The sequence below is a fragment of the Amborella trichopoda genome, chromosome 8 (genome assembly GCF_054954075.1).
Source record: "Amborella trichopoda isolate Santa Cruz 75 chromosome 8, AtrichopodaSantaCruz75HAP2 v2.0, whole genome shotgun sequence".
Taxonomy (NCBI): domain Eukaryota; kingdom Viridiplantae; phylum Streptophyta; class Magnoliopsida; order Amborellales; family Amborellaceae; genus Amborella; species Amborella trichopoda.
Genome location: NC_142343.1, coordinates 15279274 through 15295668, shown reverse-complemented (window position 1 = coordinate 15295668; position 16395 = coordinate 15279274). Strand labels below are relative to the sequence as shown.

The 16395-nt window shown below is 34.2% G+C and overlaps 1 protein-coding gene across 5 annotated transcripts in view; it reads right to left on the bottom strand.

Moving 5' to 3' along the window:
* Positions 1 to 16395, bottom strand: part of RIBA3 (monofunctional riboflavin biosynthesis protein RIBA 3) — a 31809-nt gene that overhangs the window by 3826 nt on the left and 11588 nt on the right. For 2 of the 5 annotated variants that reach the window (XM_020667165.2, XM_088874554.1), the window contains exon 7: positions 14819 to 15694. The exons of 1 other annotated variant lie outside the window; for it this stretch is intronic. In XM_020667165.2, coding sequence (XP_020522824.1) covers positions 15449 to 15694 — 246 coding nt within the window. In that variant the 3' untranslated portion in view covers positions 14819 to 15448. Of the gene's footprint in view, positions 1 to 6786; positions 6916 to 14818; positions 15695 to 16395 lie in introns of those variants that run through there. 2 more of the 5 variants (XM_088874553.1, XR_016061339.1) reach the window with 2 other exon arrangements.

Here is a 16395-nt window from a genome sequence, read left to right as displayed (position 1 = left end):
AGGGGTTAGACCTAGGTTGACTCGGCCCAACTCACTCCAGGGCCTGAGCTAGGTATCTTGCTTCCGCTTGGCTTAGTCTTGATCTGATTCGGGCAAGGGTGCACATAGTCCTTGCCCTAGGCCTGGCCCATCCCTTAGGCCAAATGTTGTGGCCTTGGCCTCGAATTTTTAAGGTCAAGTACATTTGGAAAGGTTCAACTGTTAGGTCCATTGCCAATCCCAACCTTGATTGCCCCTGTTTAGGGTTGGAAACCTGAATAAGTAGGGGTCTTTTAGTAATATGATTTACTTAAGAGGTTCCAACTAAAAGACATAAATATCCTTGCTCAGGGTGGGTCAAATCACTAAAATACATGCTTATTCAAAGTTCCCAACCCCTTTTTAGGGAAAATTATAAAAAACTTTCTATTTGTCTTTTGAGGTATCGTCCCATAATAATTTTGATACCACGCTATTAACCCCAACAATATTTTTCTTTGCAACCATCTCCTAAGTAATTAAGTGATTTTTTTGGACAAAGATACCCCAAATTTAACTTATGATTCCAAAATACAACACCCAACAGATGTCGGGCTGACACAAAATGTGTTGGATCAGTACAACTTGAATACAGAGCCGGTCTGACACAAAAACATGTGCCGGAGTGGCTCGATATAGTTGTGTCAGTATGTGCCAAACTAGCTTGAAGAGAAAAAGTAGAAAATGTGTCCTAAAACGAGGGTATTTTGGTCTAAACAAATCTGACCTTTTTTGCTTTGGGGGATGGTAGAAAATATAAAAGGTTTTGGGGTTGGGAATGTGATTTACAAGTATTAGGCATTAGTATACCTAGAAAGTAGAGTAAAGGGGGGGCTATATATAATTTTTGTGGAGATAGCTTGGTAAAATAAAACTTGAAAGAATAAATAATCTAATGTTAATTGTCATATTTTGGACCCTTTGTGGAGGTTTCAATCCCTTATTTATTTCCCCTAAGCATGGTGTAATCCCCTATGAACAATATCATTCTAATTATGTAATTTGAGATATAAAATACACAACATGGGCCAATGAATGGTATGCTTAGCCAAAATATTGCTCCCTTACTATAACAACAATAATACAAGGTGTAGACACCCGAATCTCGACTGGAAAGGTTATTGATAAGTTGAAATATCTCAAGAAAACTACCTTGGTAGTTTAAACCATTCACCCACCAGTACCCATTTTTTGTAAACCTAGCCTCTACCAAAACCCTTATTGCTCAAATGGGAACAAGGGCGTTAAGAGGCTGAACCAGGTGAGGAAGACCCATATCGGCCTGACTATGAAGCATTCAAGAGGCAAGGCTCTGATGTTACCTCAACGGGTATCAAAGCCCTACCAAAACTCCGACAACAAGATACCAAAATAACTTGGGTCACAGTTTGGGCGACCTAGGACACCAGAGGCCTAGCACCATTCCCCTTGGCACCAGTGTCATTCCCATTGGTGCCAGTGCCATTCCCATTGGCGTCAGCACCATTCTCATTGGCGCCAAGTGTCGGGCCCCCATCTTCAAGCTCCAATAATGTCCCACCCCAAGAATTTACAATACTGATATTCCTGAGATGTGACAGTCAAAACATATATACATCTCTTGATAGGGCAAATTTACAGTGGCGAATTCTTACAAAGTAACAAAAGAAAGCTTAGGCACAACTACAATATTTTTCAAGGTTGATCTTGACGAGTACTTAAAATAAAACGGCAGTTATTCTGAAAAATATTTATCATAGTTTGATGAGTTTGGCTACTTAGTAAGTGATCATCATAATCTTAAAAAATAATCATCGATGAAAGGTATAAACAAACTTTCAAAATGGAGGTCAATTAAAAACAATGTGAGCACAAGCATTTTCAGAAATGCACAATTAAACTTAATCCGAATGATTGAAATGCATATAACATTTTAACGGCAGTGCATAATTCAAAAGATTCCACAAAATTACCCCATTGGCGTCCCAAGTAGGTCACCTATATATCCCCAATCAGCGTCCTAATGGGTCTACTTAATCCCTATCGGCGTCCCAGATAGGTCCACTTAATCCTTGCAGGTCCACTTATACCTCACCGACATACCAGATGAGTCCACTTAATCCCTACCGGCGTCCCGGATAGGTCCACTTATACCTCACCAGCGAACCGGATGAGTCCACTTGCATACTTAAAGTATTTCTAAATCTCTTTAAACATTCGAAAGCAGCAATATCATGTACTCAACATATTGCTGAAATCATTAATATGAATTTCACTGAAACCATTAATAACAGTCACTTTCAATAACATTTCAAAAATACCCAGTCAAATATTTTTGGCTCAAATTTAGAACGGTAGCAGTTCGTAAAGACATTCTAGCATAATTGCCAATGTAATATGTATAGAAAAACTCTTATAGAAATTCAAGAATACGAAATTATCACAATTTATGGGATGTTAATTTGCAAATAAACATTTCACAACAATGCTATAATCAACTACAAAAATATCAATTTTCAAATAATAAGGCAGTTATTTGCATATGAAATTTACAATGTCTAAATATTCAAAAACAGTAGAAAGAAATCTCACAATTTTACTAACAACAGAAATATCACATTTATTTCTAATAATTTTACAGTATCTAAAATTTTCTAACAATAGACAAGAAAAATAAATAAATTTATTTATAAGAATTTACAACATTTAAAATTTCTAACATAGATAAAATATCACAATTTTATTCAAAAGATTATTTTTCAAAATAATGAGTTCGCGTGCGCATAAAATTTATCGCGCCTAAAATTCATGATAATAAGCAGAAATAATTATTTCATTCTATTTTTAAAAAGAACGGATTATTTTTCGAGACAATGAAGTCACTTACATACAAAACTTATAAAATAAAGATCCTGGACGAAAATATCACTATTTATTAAAAACAGACTATATTTCAGGAAGATGATGTCACTTACACAAAATATTTGAGGGGGAGCTTCCGATAAAAATTCGGCTAGAGATAGGAGTTCACTGTGTTTCGACCAGAGAGAGAAAGATCTCAAAAATTTTCTAGGGTAGGAGTCCTCACCTCTCCGAATTTAAATTCTAATAACATATTATTTTATTCTTTCATTATGTTACAGGTGTGAGTTACGCTTTAAACGCTTAAAGCCCAAGTCCTTTAGTGAACGTGGCAAGAGCAAGGAAGCAAAAAAGCTTTTAAACCAAAAGCTTTTGAAAGTAGCGATGGTCCCTAAGGACCACCATGTTCAAACGAATCATCATGTATTAAAAGTTTCGACTCTTCTTCTTCTTCTTCTTCTTCATTTTTTTTTGAAATTTCAGGATTTTTACAAATAAGATCCACCTTCAAGACCAAAACAAGATCAAGATGCCTAGCGGTAGAGCCATTGCCGCCAGTGCCATGGCCCGAGCCCTTCAACAGCCAGGACAGAGCTTGGTCAAAGTTCCGTATCCGCCGCCTTGTCAAACTTGTACTAACATGTCAGTTGTCAGTACGGAGTGAGTTTGTCGATTTTCTATTGGATGATGGTTAAAAGCTAGTACAACCAAGATGGTTGGACAACTAGTATCTGGCGACCTTCAGAATGTCACCAGCACTAGTCGGAATATCTTCAAATTGCGATCGACAAAATCAGAGCAATCAGAGCACGCCACGTGTCCTGAACAGTGCTGGGCGCCATTGCCAATGATATTAGAATCAGACAGGTCGTACACGTCCTGTATTAATGAGCATTTAATTTCTACTGATCGTCATTATTATAACATTAATGAGATGATGCCATTTTAATCAGCGTCGGTGCCATTCTAAAAGACGCCAAAGCTCTGATACAAGCTGTCATGGGCACATTTCGCTTATAAAAAGCCCCTTTTGCCTCAATAAGAAGGTGAGAGAAATGAGCTTGAGCATCTATATCTAAAAATTTCTTGATCTAAAACCCAAGCTTGAGCTTGAGAGAATATCACCTTTGAGCAACCCCCATCCTACCCAACCCTTCAATCTAAAGCTACAAACACAACTCCTTCAAGCTACACTCAAAATGAAGCCGCTTCGAATAATCAGACCTTCCGGACCCCCTTATTCCTATTTCGACTTGCCCTGTTAAGAACTGAAAAAGTTCGAGTTGATTATGCAAATTTAGTATCTGAATCGGCGCCGACTCTAGGCGTCAGGCCTAGGGACCAGCCTATATACCTTTTCCCCTCTTTCCTCTTTTTTCTTTTTACTTGTTTTCCTAAGATTTATTTTCATTTATCATTTATCTTTATGAGTTCTTTCATTTTCTTCTTTATCTCTTGAATGTAGCTTACTTTTTCTCCTTCTTTACATTTATTTCCTTCATTTAGACTTGTTGGTTTTTCTTTATTTTCTCATATTTTTGATCTCTTATGTTTCTTCACTTAAGGTAGCATTTATGATACTAGGTTAGTTTTATTTATTCTTATACCTCCCTTTTGTTTCTTCAATCATAATATTTTTCCCTTTAAGAGGATGTGCATTCATTTCTCGTGATTGGGTGTTTATTACTCTTCTTTGTTTCTTTCATTTAATGATGTATATCATTCTCCCCCTTTATTCTTTTTCCTTTATTAAATTGTGATCGTCTTTCCTCTTATAGCAAATGGTTCTCTTGGTTTGGTTATATTTATCCTTTTTTTTGGTTCCTCTTTCTTTGAAAGCATAGATGCTCTCTCCTTACCTTGACCCTCGTTCTTCTTGTTTGGTGATAGTTTTTTTTTTACTTTTTTAGTTATTTCCTTGATTGGTTGTGTTTTTCTTTCTTTTTCCTCTCTTATTCATGCAACAACATAGGTATTCTGTCTATTTCTGATGTATTTTAATTCAATGCTTGTAGGGTTTTTATTATTATGTTTTTAGGGATATTTCACTTTTACCTCTCTTATTTTCCTTCTCTTGTTCATATAATAATGTATATTTCATCTATTTCTCATGTTTTCTAATCAAATTATTGTCAGTTCTTCGTTATTGTATTTTTCATCTTAATAAGGGGCATTCCGCTTGAATCTCCTTTCTTTCTTTTTATTTGGTAGTTTGTATCCTATCTTCTTCATCTATCTCCTTCTCCATTCTCTTTTCCATTTATTTGGCCTTTTTCCCTTATATTTCGTTCAATAGATTAACCTTTCTTATTCTCTTTCGATTACATCTATCTCTCTTGCTTTCTATTTAACTTTTGTTAATAGTTTGAGTTCATCCACCCTTCTTTTATCCCATTTATGAACCATCTCCTACTTTTCTTTATCTCTTTCACCTTAACCTTCTTTCTCTTGTTTCCTTTCATCTCTTTTGTTTTCTATTATTCTTATTACCCATGTTGCATATTGCGTATTAGTATAAGCCATTTTCATTTCTCTTTCTTATATTTTGTTTCCCCTCATGTTGTATTTTTATCATTATTCACATTTTATGTTGTATCTCTATGTCTCGTCGATGATGATCTTATCCCCTTCCTTCTTCGCAACCATGCCCGCATCTCCATGGTAATATCTCTCTCTTTCCTCTTATGTTATGTATGCTTGGATTAGCCTTACTTATTTTGCTTCCATGCTTTTTAATTTCCTGTTCTTCTTGCATCTAGTGGTTAGATTCTTTACTCCTATTTATTTAAATCTGTCTAGTTTAGTCGTTTATCTTTGGTTTTCTTTATGTCTTCTCTTTTTACTCATATTTTCTTAAAATCTTCTTATCTCCAAAGCTTTTCCGAAATTTTCTTAATTGAGATCTAAGGTTGAGATAATAGGGAAGCCGACCTTGTCGGCGGTCTTAGGACCGGATTCTCCCTCGAAACGTACTTTGACGGGACCCATACTCTATCAACTTATCGATTTATTTGCACTCGAAATCAATGAGGGGGTGAAGTCCCCTACTAGTAATTTCAAGTATAAACACAATAATTCTTATATGTTACAAAAAAAAGAAAAAGAAAAAAAAGAAATGAAAATGAGAATAAAAATTTCATTATATATTAAAGGGAAAATTATTGGATTACCATGATGATTACCAATTTAATATTTTACCTATATCTTTATGTTTAATTTTAAAAAGGTGCAATTTTTATAGAGTCGAGGCTCTAAAAAATAAAAATAAATCATACCTTCAAATAGTGTTGAGAAATATGGTTTCAATACTGGAAATCTTTGTGATAGAATAATATATTTTTATCGTTGAATATAAATTTTAAAGATTTAAAAATAGTGTAGATCGAGCAGATCTACGAAAACTTGAAAATCTTGAAAATTAAAGGTACAAAAATGCGTTACAAGATGCACTATTTCCAAAACTTGAAATCCATTTTTTTCTCATGTCCATGCAGCTTGATTTCAAGATTATCAATTTGAGGATATATGGGTATCAACCTCTTCTAGTCAAATTTTTGAGCTAGGCTTCTAATTTGATTGTTTGGAGCCTCGGCACTATATAAACTTTTTTCATTTTAAAATACCTATAAAATAACACATAGTCTTTTGATGGAATAGTTCCAAAAAGGTCAAGTGATAATAGTTCAACTCTTATGGATAATTTGATTAATTTCCCTATATTAAAATACCAAGTAGTTGAAAGTTCAAACTATAGAATACACGGTCTTAAATCCCTGGGTGAACTTTTTAAACTCATGATGACTATGGAGTAAGAGCCCTAAGGAACCTGCAGCTTATAACTTGACATCTCCTTTCCCTAATAAAATGATAATCTCAATTATTTTATGTGGACATGGAAGATTGGAATTATAATGGGTCTTGTAGTTATTTGTAATCATCACATGAGAGTTCGGTGCATATTTTCTCATGAGTACTCCAAGTTAAGTGAAAAAACAACATAACAAAGCATCATCTACGGCCACAGTACTCATCTTGGAACATCTACAGATCATCACTCTGCTCATTGTTAGGATCGATTTAGAATGACTACTAATATGGATAAAGCAAATCAAATCTCTCTTTAAACTTCACTTGAGAATAATATAAAACACTTCAAGTACATATATTCCAAGTGTATAAGAAACATAAACAATAATATGCAACTAGGATCTCCTCAAAACATCAAAACAAATCCCCAAACAGCTATCATCTAAATCAATTTTTAACCAAGCTATTAATCATATGAAATGAGAAACTATGAGGTATGGAACAAACTCACCAATTGCTTCAACTAGGGGATTTAGATAATAACCAAATCTAGAACTGCAAAGTATAAAAAAAACACACTAATATGTTTTTGGAAATTCTGGAATATCAAAAGTTTAGTACCAATGTAGAGAGAAAAAGTTAAAGATAATGGTATAAGAGATTAAGCTCAACAGTGATAGTGGCTAGTCTCAGGGTGACCTTACAAGGTTTTGGGTTCTCATCGTGACCAAGGCACCTCCGAAATTTATAGAGAGAGAGGAACTTTTGGTAGTAGGAGAGAGAGAGAGAGAGAGAGACTAGAATACCATAGTTTTCTCTCACAACCCATCACTTTAAGCATCAACCTTCCAAACGTGTGAATTTTTGGGGAATGAGTTTTCTTTTCCTTTTTAACACTTGGCAAAAGGGATACATGCAAAATACATTATAATATGGCTACGGTCATTTTGGTCATAAGAAAATAAAGTATTTTAAGAAATAAAAAAATCGAGAAAATCTCCACCAACATTCCCTACTGTTTTCGGCTTTTTTTTTTTTTTAATGAAATCATCCACCCATTGGAGTGATGTGCTTTATTATGATTACTTGTGTTGTACATCCTCAAGTAATCAGTAGTCCATCAATATATACATTTTATCCACTCAATGGCATCGACCACACACTTTCCCATGCTTATTACATAGCGTGACGTATTGCGTGATCATCAACCATCTTGTGAACTTCATGCATAGGCTTTTGGATCACCATATTCTCTCATTAGGTACCCAACAACATAATGTATCAAACATCCACACCTTTGATGCCATTCATGAGCCCATTATCAAAATTGATAGTTCATTGTTGTAGTGAGTTGTCATGTAATCCCACAAAGAGATTCATCTCACTGAGAAATCCTCAATTGTCGAAAGATACTTGTACATGACAAGGTAAACCACGAAGGTCCAATCATTCATAAATGTTAAGAGTATTAGCCATATAGGCTAGTGGATCACAAAGAAACTACCATATTACTAACATACCATTGCATCACTAAGATGCTCATGCTACACAAGCTAGTGGATCACAAAGAAACCGTTGTATCACGAAGATACCATTGCATCATTAAGATGCTCATGCCACACAGGTGTCATCGAGATAAAACTCAGAATGCCACAATAGCAGGAAATCAAGTGATCGTTATAATGGTTAATGCACCACAAAGGCTATCCATGACACTATACAACAACCATTAAAGTTCCAATATTTTGCTTAGACATCAAAATGCTATAAAATCTAATATCATTGTGACTCATCTATGCATCTGAGTCCCATGGCAAGTACACTTCTTATAAAATGGTCCACATGAGTACCCTTTGTTAGTGAATCAACAATCATCAATTGAGTAGGAAGATAACTAACTTTTACTTCCTTATTTTCCACATATTCCTTTACGGAGTGATACTTTTTCTTAATATGTTTTGACTTGCCATGATACATTGGATGTTTAGAAATTGCTATTGCTACTTGATTATCACAATAATTTATTGTCGGTGCATGATCAAATTTGACTAGTGGCATCTCACTAAGAGAGTGCCTTAAGAATATCACTTCTCTTGAAACATGATATAAAGCAATATACTCTGCTTCCATAGTAGAATATGATATACACTTTTACTTTTTACTTCTCCAAGATATACATGTCCCACAAAATGTATACACCCATCCTAATGTGGATCTATAATCATCAATGTCTCCTGTTAGATTTGCATCATAATAGCCTTTTAACAACAGATCCTTAGTCTCATAATTAAGTGTCCCGTTTAGATATCTAAATATCATCTTTACCAATTTCAAATGTTCAATTCCAGGGTTAGCCATGTATCAGCTAGCAACCCCCCACTTCATAAGTCATATTGGGTCTAACACAATTCATCAAATAATTAAGAGAACCAACAACTTGTGTATAAATGTATTTATTCATAATGTTCTTTTCTTGTCACTTTATGATACATTTCCTTACATACCTTACATTTTTTGTCAATCGGGGTGGCCATAGGTTTAGTGTTCACTATATTAAATTTCTTTAATATCTTAAGAGTATACTGATCTTGATTAATAACTAACAATCTTTTATTTCTATATCTCGTTACTTTGATTCCTAAGATATTATCAACTTGTCTCATGTCTTTCATTTCGAATTTAGAGGATAACCACTCTTTACAATCATGAATAACTTTTGCATCACTCCAGTTAAAATTATATCATCTACATACTAGACCAAACTCAAATGTATACCCCATTGTATCGGGTATATACACAGTAATCAACAGTAATATTATTAAACTCAAATTCTCTAAGTGCTTGAGTGAACATTAAATACCACTGCCTTGAGGACTGTTTTAGACCATAAAGTGATTTAATTAATTTCTATACTTTATCTTCTTGACCTTGAGATTCAAAACCTTCAGGTCGAGTCATGCAGATTTCCTTCTCTAGTTGACATTTAAAAATACAGACTTTACATCTATTTGATGAACCTCAAAATCATAATGATTAGCTATTTCAAATATTATTATTATTGAAGATTTTCTTGCTACAAGTGAAAATGTTTCTTGGAAATCAATTCCTTCTTTATGGCTAAACTCCTTAACCACTAATCTAGCTTTATATCTTTCAAAATTACCATCAGAATTTAATTTCTTAGAGTACCCATTTCCAACCAATTGCCTTTCTATCTGAAGGCAAATATACTATAAATTATGTTTTATTGCTCATTAAGGACTCATATTCATCTTTCAGAGCTTCTAACCAACTATTAGCTTCATCGGAGCCAATTAAGTCTTTAAAGTTATGGGGTACTTCATTCAATTCATTAAAAAAAACATAATCATCTAAATAACTAGGTTTTTTAATTTCCCTAGTACTCATTCTAAGCTCATAAAACTTAGAGGTCGGATCAACTCTAGAAGAGCTTCTTACATCAGTTGTCCTAGGATTTGGTGATACTTCTTGGTCACTTTCTTCTAAAAATCTAGATTACTTATATATCAGTATTTGGAAGTCTTCAAAGAAGTGGGCTTTTTTACTCTCAACGATTTTTTTAACTTCATCAATGTAAAATCTATATCACTTTGAATCAACGGAATACCAAACAATTATACACTTGACACTTTTTGGTCCCACTTTCTCTCTTTTTTCATGAGAAATATGAACATGTGCTAAAGAGCCCCAAACTCTAAACTAGGTTTTCTTCCAAACCATAACTCAAAAAATGTTACATTAATCGATTTGGAAGGTACTCTATTCAATATGTATGTTGCTGCTATAATAGCTTCACCCCAAAAATAATATTCAACACCGATCTCTTGTCTTGTTGAGGAGTATACAGTAAGGAAGTTTGCTTAGTAATCTCATTCTCACTACCAAATTGATTAAACTCATATTATATCTATTCTCCTCTTCTATCACTCATAAGAATTTTAATTATCTTATTTAATTGATTTCAACTTCTGCTTTATATTCCTGGAATTTGTCTAATGTTTCATTTTTATGGGTTATTAAATAAGTTCAAGAATATCTAAAATAATCATCTATAAAAGTGATAAAATATTCATACCTACCAAGACTTTTGTATTTTAATTTACCACAAATATCAGTAAGGATAATTTCAAGTAAGTTTTGAGCCTTTTTACCTTTAAGAAATGATCTCATATGCATTTTTCCCTTGAAGCAACTTTCGCATTTGAAATTTTTCTTTTCTAAATAAGGGATTATATTTTCTTTCATTAATATATTTATTTTTCATAACCAATGTGACCAAACCTATTGAAACACTCATAACAAGCAAATGACATTTTTATTTTATTATCAAGATCAAGCTTGTACATATTGCCAACCATAGTGGTTTTTACAATAAAAGCCCCATTTTTTTTAATGATCATTTTTCCATCTTTCACATAGACATGACCTCTAGTATTATCAATCTTAGAGAGAGAAAGCAAGTTCCTCCTTATATCTGGGGCAAATAATGCATCAGTAAGAGTTAAAGTGCCACCAATTGGAAGTTGAAGTCTAACTATTCTCTCTCCAGGATTGTTGATGCTAAACGAGTTGCCTATATAATGTTTTCCAACATCGTCACTCATTTATTTAAAGTCTATCATGTTGTTCTTTGGTGTTGGAAATGTGCCGAGTGGCTCTCGATTCCACCCACCACTCATTCGTGGAACTCACCATCAATGATTATTTAGCCACAAAAGTAAAATCCTTAGTGTTACTTGTTTGACCAGCATCTTTCATCTTGAGTTCCATGCAATATTTGACAATATGACAATATTTATAGCAATTATAACATTTCTTAAATTTTATTAAAGTTTGTCCTTAGGGAGGTTTTTTAAATTTCCTTTTAGATTTTCCCTTCTCATTCTTGTTGCCCATTGCTAGATAGGCTTGGTTTCTATCTTTTTAATTTTTTTCCTCAACCCTATCATTTCCTTTCATCCTTAAGTATCCTCTTAGATCATCTAAAGTATGGACAATCCCATTATAATACAATTTTTCTTTAAATACTTCCATGACTTAAGGAGATTTTCTATAATCTTCATAATCTGTTGATGTTTACTTATAGATTCACAAAAACAAGCAAGTTAGTTAGCCATAATGCACATATCATCAAAATATTCAAGTACTGGTTGATTTTCCTTCATCATATATATATTGTATTTTTCATACAATTCACACTTAGCCATATAGTTATCATCGGTGTGTCTTTTATCAAAACCAACCCACAAATCTTGAGCATTTTCAGAGCATTCAAAAACTTTATGTAGTATATCACTTAGACAATTTAAAATGGCACCTCTACATGTGAAATAATCATTTTTCCACTTAACAAACCTTTGTCTATGTGTAAGAATTGTATCATCAGGTTCAACAGGTTTTTCATCATTAATCACATATAACAATTCCATATTATGGAATAAGAAAAACAATTTACTTTCCCAAATTGAACAGTTAAAGCCATCTAATTTCTCAATCTTTATCAAATCGGAAAGAATAGTCTTTGTAGTAGCCATTGAAGTTAACCAAAGCTCTAATACCAATGTTAAAATCGATTTAGAATGGTTACTAATATGGATTGAAACAAAATCAGATCAATGTCTCTCTTTAAACTTTACCTGAGAATAATATCAAACACTTCATGTGCATATATTCCAAGCATATAAGAAACATAAACAATAATCTGTAACTAGGATCTTATCAAAACAAATCCCCAAACAGTTATCATTTAAATCATACTTTAACCAAGCTATGAATCATACTAAATGAGCAAATATGAGATATGAAACGAACTAACTAAATGCTTCAACTAGGGCATGTAGAGAATAACCAAATCTACAACTCAACAAAGTATAAAAAAACACCCCGATATGTTGTTGGAAAATCTGTAACAACAAGAGGTTAGTACCAATGTAGAGAAAGAAGGTTAAAAATAACGGAACAAGAGATTAAACTCAACAGTGGCTTGTCTCAGAGTGCCCTTGCAAGGCTTTGGGTGCCCCTTGTAACTAAGGCACCTCCGAAACTTGTAGAGAAAGCGGAACTTTGGAACTGTTCATATTCGCCTATAGGTGTCTTGTAGTAGTTATATATATATATATATATATATATATATATATATATATATATATATATATATATGAAGATACTATAAAACGCCTATAGGCGAAAATAAACAGTGATTTCGCCTACCCTCATTACCATCCAAACTTCATAGCACGGTCACAGTTGTCCGATAGTGTTTCAATTTTCATTTTTTTTTTTACCAAATAGTAATGGTATGAAATTTAGAGCGCGTGTACATCTTAGTGAAGCGCACCTAATAAAAATATGAAAAAAATAATTCGTAAAATATAAATTGACCAAGGGGTATTTGGGTCAAATTATATTTTGCAAATTATTTTTTTCATATTTTTATAGGTGCACTTCATTAAGATGTACACACGCTCCAAATTTCAGATCATTACTATTGGTAAAAAAAAATGAAAATTGAAATACTACTGAACAACTGTGACCGTACGATGAAGTTTGGATGGTGATGATGATATGCGAAATGACTGTTCATTTTCGCCTATAGGCGTTGGGTGAGCCCACTGGCTCACTGGAAAAAATGAGCCTATACAATAAGAACATTTACCTTTAATACAAGGTGGTCACAATTACCTACAACCATCTGAAGTAAAATTTGATAGCTTGGGTGTATCACAAAGTTCAAAAAAATTTCATTTGATGTTTAAGCTTGATCAATGGAATAAATGAACGACCCAATTTCACATCCAATAGTCAAGATTAATTGTGACCACTATGTATCAAAGGTAAATGGTCTCATTATATATATATATAAAGAGAGAGAGAGAAAAGACAATGATTTTACCATAACATTGTAATATAATGCAACTACATTTCTAGAAAAATATGTATGTGACATTTGTATGACACCAAAAATTGCACACACCCTCTCTTCATCCTAATAATCAAACTTCAAACAATATATATATATATATATATATATATATATATATATATATAGAGAGAGAGAGAGAGAGAGAGAGAGAGAGAGAGAGAGAGAGAGAGAGAGAAAAGAGAGTGATTTTACAATGTAATTGTCATATAATGCAACTACATTTCTACCAAACTATGTTTGTGACATTTTTATGACACCAAAAATTGCACACACCATCTCTTCATGCTAATAATCAAACTCCAAAAAATTAAAATTTAATTTGCACGTTAGATATTGTAAAAAACGAATCCCACTTCTAAAATAAATCTAGACCATCTATTTGGTGAATTTCATGATCTAAGAATTTACAAAATCAAAATCAATTTGTTCTTTTGTAATCGGTAAGCAAATTCATTTAATCGGCCTAACTGAGCAGGTCCCGGCGAGTGCAAAATGTGGAAGGAAAATAAAAAAATACAAAAAATCCAAAAAATATAAAAAATATATATTTAAAGCATGATTAAATGAAATATATCCAAATGAAATTGAAAAGTAGTGAAAAAAAGTGGATTTTGTGCCCAGAGGTACTTTCAAACTTTCCTAAGAAAAAGATAGGAAAGTGTTCATGACTAAAAAACCGTTCCATGCCAAAATGATAAATAAACATTCAAAAGCACATTACAAACAAGTCCATTATTCTTTGGAAATTTTATATATTTTGTTTTCGAATTCTGTTTTCCTGGCCAGACCATCAAAACCGGCCAAAGCCAAATCGGCCAGTGGCCAATTCCAGTTTGACCAGTCGGTTCTGAGTTGGACTGTCCGAGTTTGCGGATACTGCTCATAACTGGGCTATATTTTCAACCAATGTTTGAAAAAATGCCAATCTGGATTAGATCTAACCAATTTGGATGAGGAATCATCGGGGACGAATCAGGTCCCCTAAAATATCGAAAACCAATCGGTTCCACTCATGACTCAATCGGTTATAGCCACTTCCCTAACAAAACAGGCCACGGTTCTGCCCAGATCTAATAGAGAACGGGTCAAAACCAGACCCACTTTTTTTTTCCAATATTTTTTTAATGACCTGTTGAGTAGTCGCATTCCAAAGACCGGTTTCGGAAATCTGGATGCACGGTTTGGGTCACCAACCCCTGTTTTCAACACTTTTCTTTTTGGACTGCTTGTATTTTACTCTATTTGGTTTACCGTGCGTTGCTTTATTGACGATACACCTTGAAAAATCAACGATCAAGAAGCACCACATACACCCCAAGTAGAATCATGCAACAACATTGGGCCACCACGCTAGAATTAAGGGTCGTAATGGGCTCGGCCAAAAACAAAGAAGAAAATATAAAACTGGTCCTAGCCCGACCCTTCGGCCTCAGTTTGTGGCCAGACCCTTGGGCCTCAGTTTGTGGCCAGCCCCAGCTAGGGAGACTCAAGGAGCAACATGGAACAACCATTGGACCCATTCCACTGCTTCGAAAGTGTGAACCAATGCTCATAAAAGTAGATTGGTGAGTCGAACTGATCTTCTTTCTTGAACATTGGTTTATGCCTTCGTCGTATTTGATTTTACATCTTAAGGATGATTGTGACTTTTTTGTGCCAACAGTGAACATCTTCATGCTTATCATTTTTATTTTAGTGAGCCAATTTTTTTTCAAACCACCCATTTCTACGGAAAGAATAAACGTTTCAGGAATTTCATTAGGAAAAGTGCCTTCGTTACTTTGCCATCGATGCCACTCTTTTGTGCGGCAGAAATCAATTGCCTGCTTGCTTTCAGGGTTATAGTGTATCTTTTGCTGGATTGTCAGTATCTACATCCACGGCAACGGTGCTTGGCAAATCGGAGCCATACACATGGCCCATCTTTACGCGTTTAGTCTCCAAGTACCTCTGGTTTTCGGCTGTGATGAGTGAGATAACAGGCACGCGGCCCACCACTGCCAACCCGTATCCTTTCAAGCCAGTGAACTTGGCTGGATTGTTAGTCATCAGTTGCATAGTACGCACGCCAATGTCCCGTAGTATCTGCACCATCAGTATTGTATTATATAACAGTGTGTATGCCTTATGGTAAAATGCTTTGAAATTTTGTACTAAAAACCAATGTGGGAAACACAAGGCAGGCCATCAAAACATCTAGAAGCATGAAAACTTACTCCTAGAATAACTCAGTTAAGTACATTGGAGATAAAAATGTTGATTATTACATCACATTGTATTGCCAATAAAACAGGTGATGCACGGTTGAACTACTACTGTCTTGAGCACGGGAAACCATCACATGGACAAACTTCCTAGAATCATGCACATTCATTCCATTTATGCATGCACATTTGTGCGTGTGGAATTGCTAAGACAATTCAGTGAACTATTTTGATGGTGAAGAATTGCTTTATCTGCCTTTTGAAGGTAAAACATCCTTGTTTTCTATTAGAATCTGCAAATCGTTTTACAGAGAAAGGATTTTCGTCAATTTCCATGGACAATGACAAGTTCAATAGAACGACAGGTTTAGTGTAACCTAACTTTGCCCAAAAGTGGTTTACTGGACGTATTGTATTTGAGGAGACTCTGAATGTGATGGTGGAGCTAGATTTTGTGGAGCACAGCCAGTACCCCTGGTTTGGGGATATGGGATTTATTTCCCCACAGATAAATGTTATCTTTCACAACTCTGTAGTCGCAATGAGAACGTTGCTTCACCTTCCGGAGAGGGAGAGGGAGAG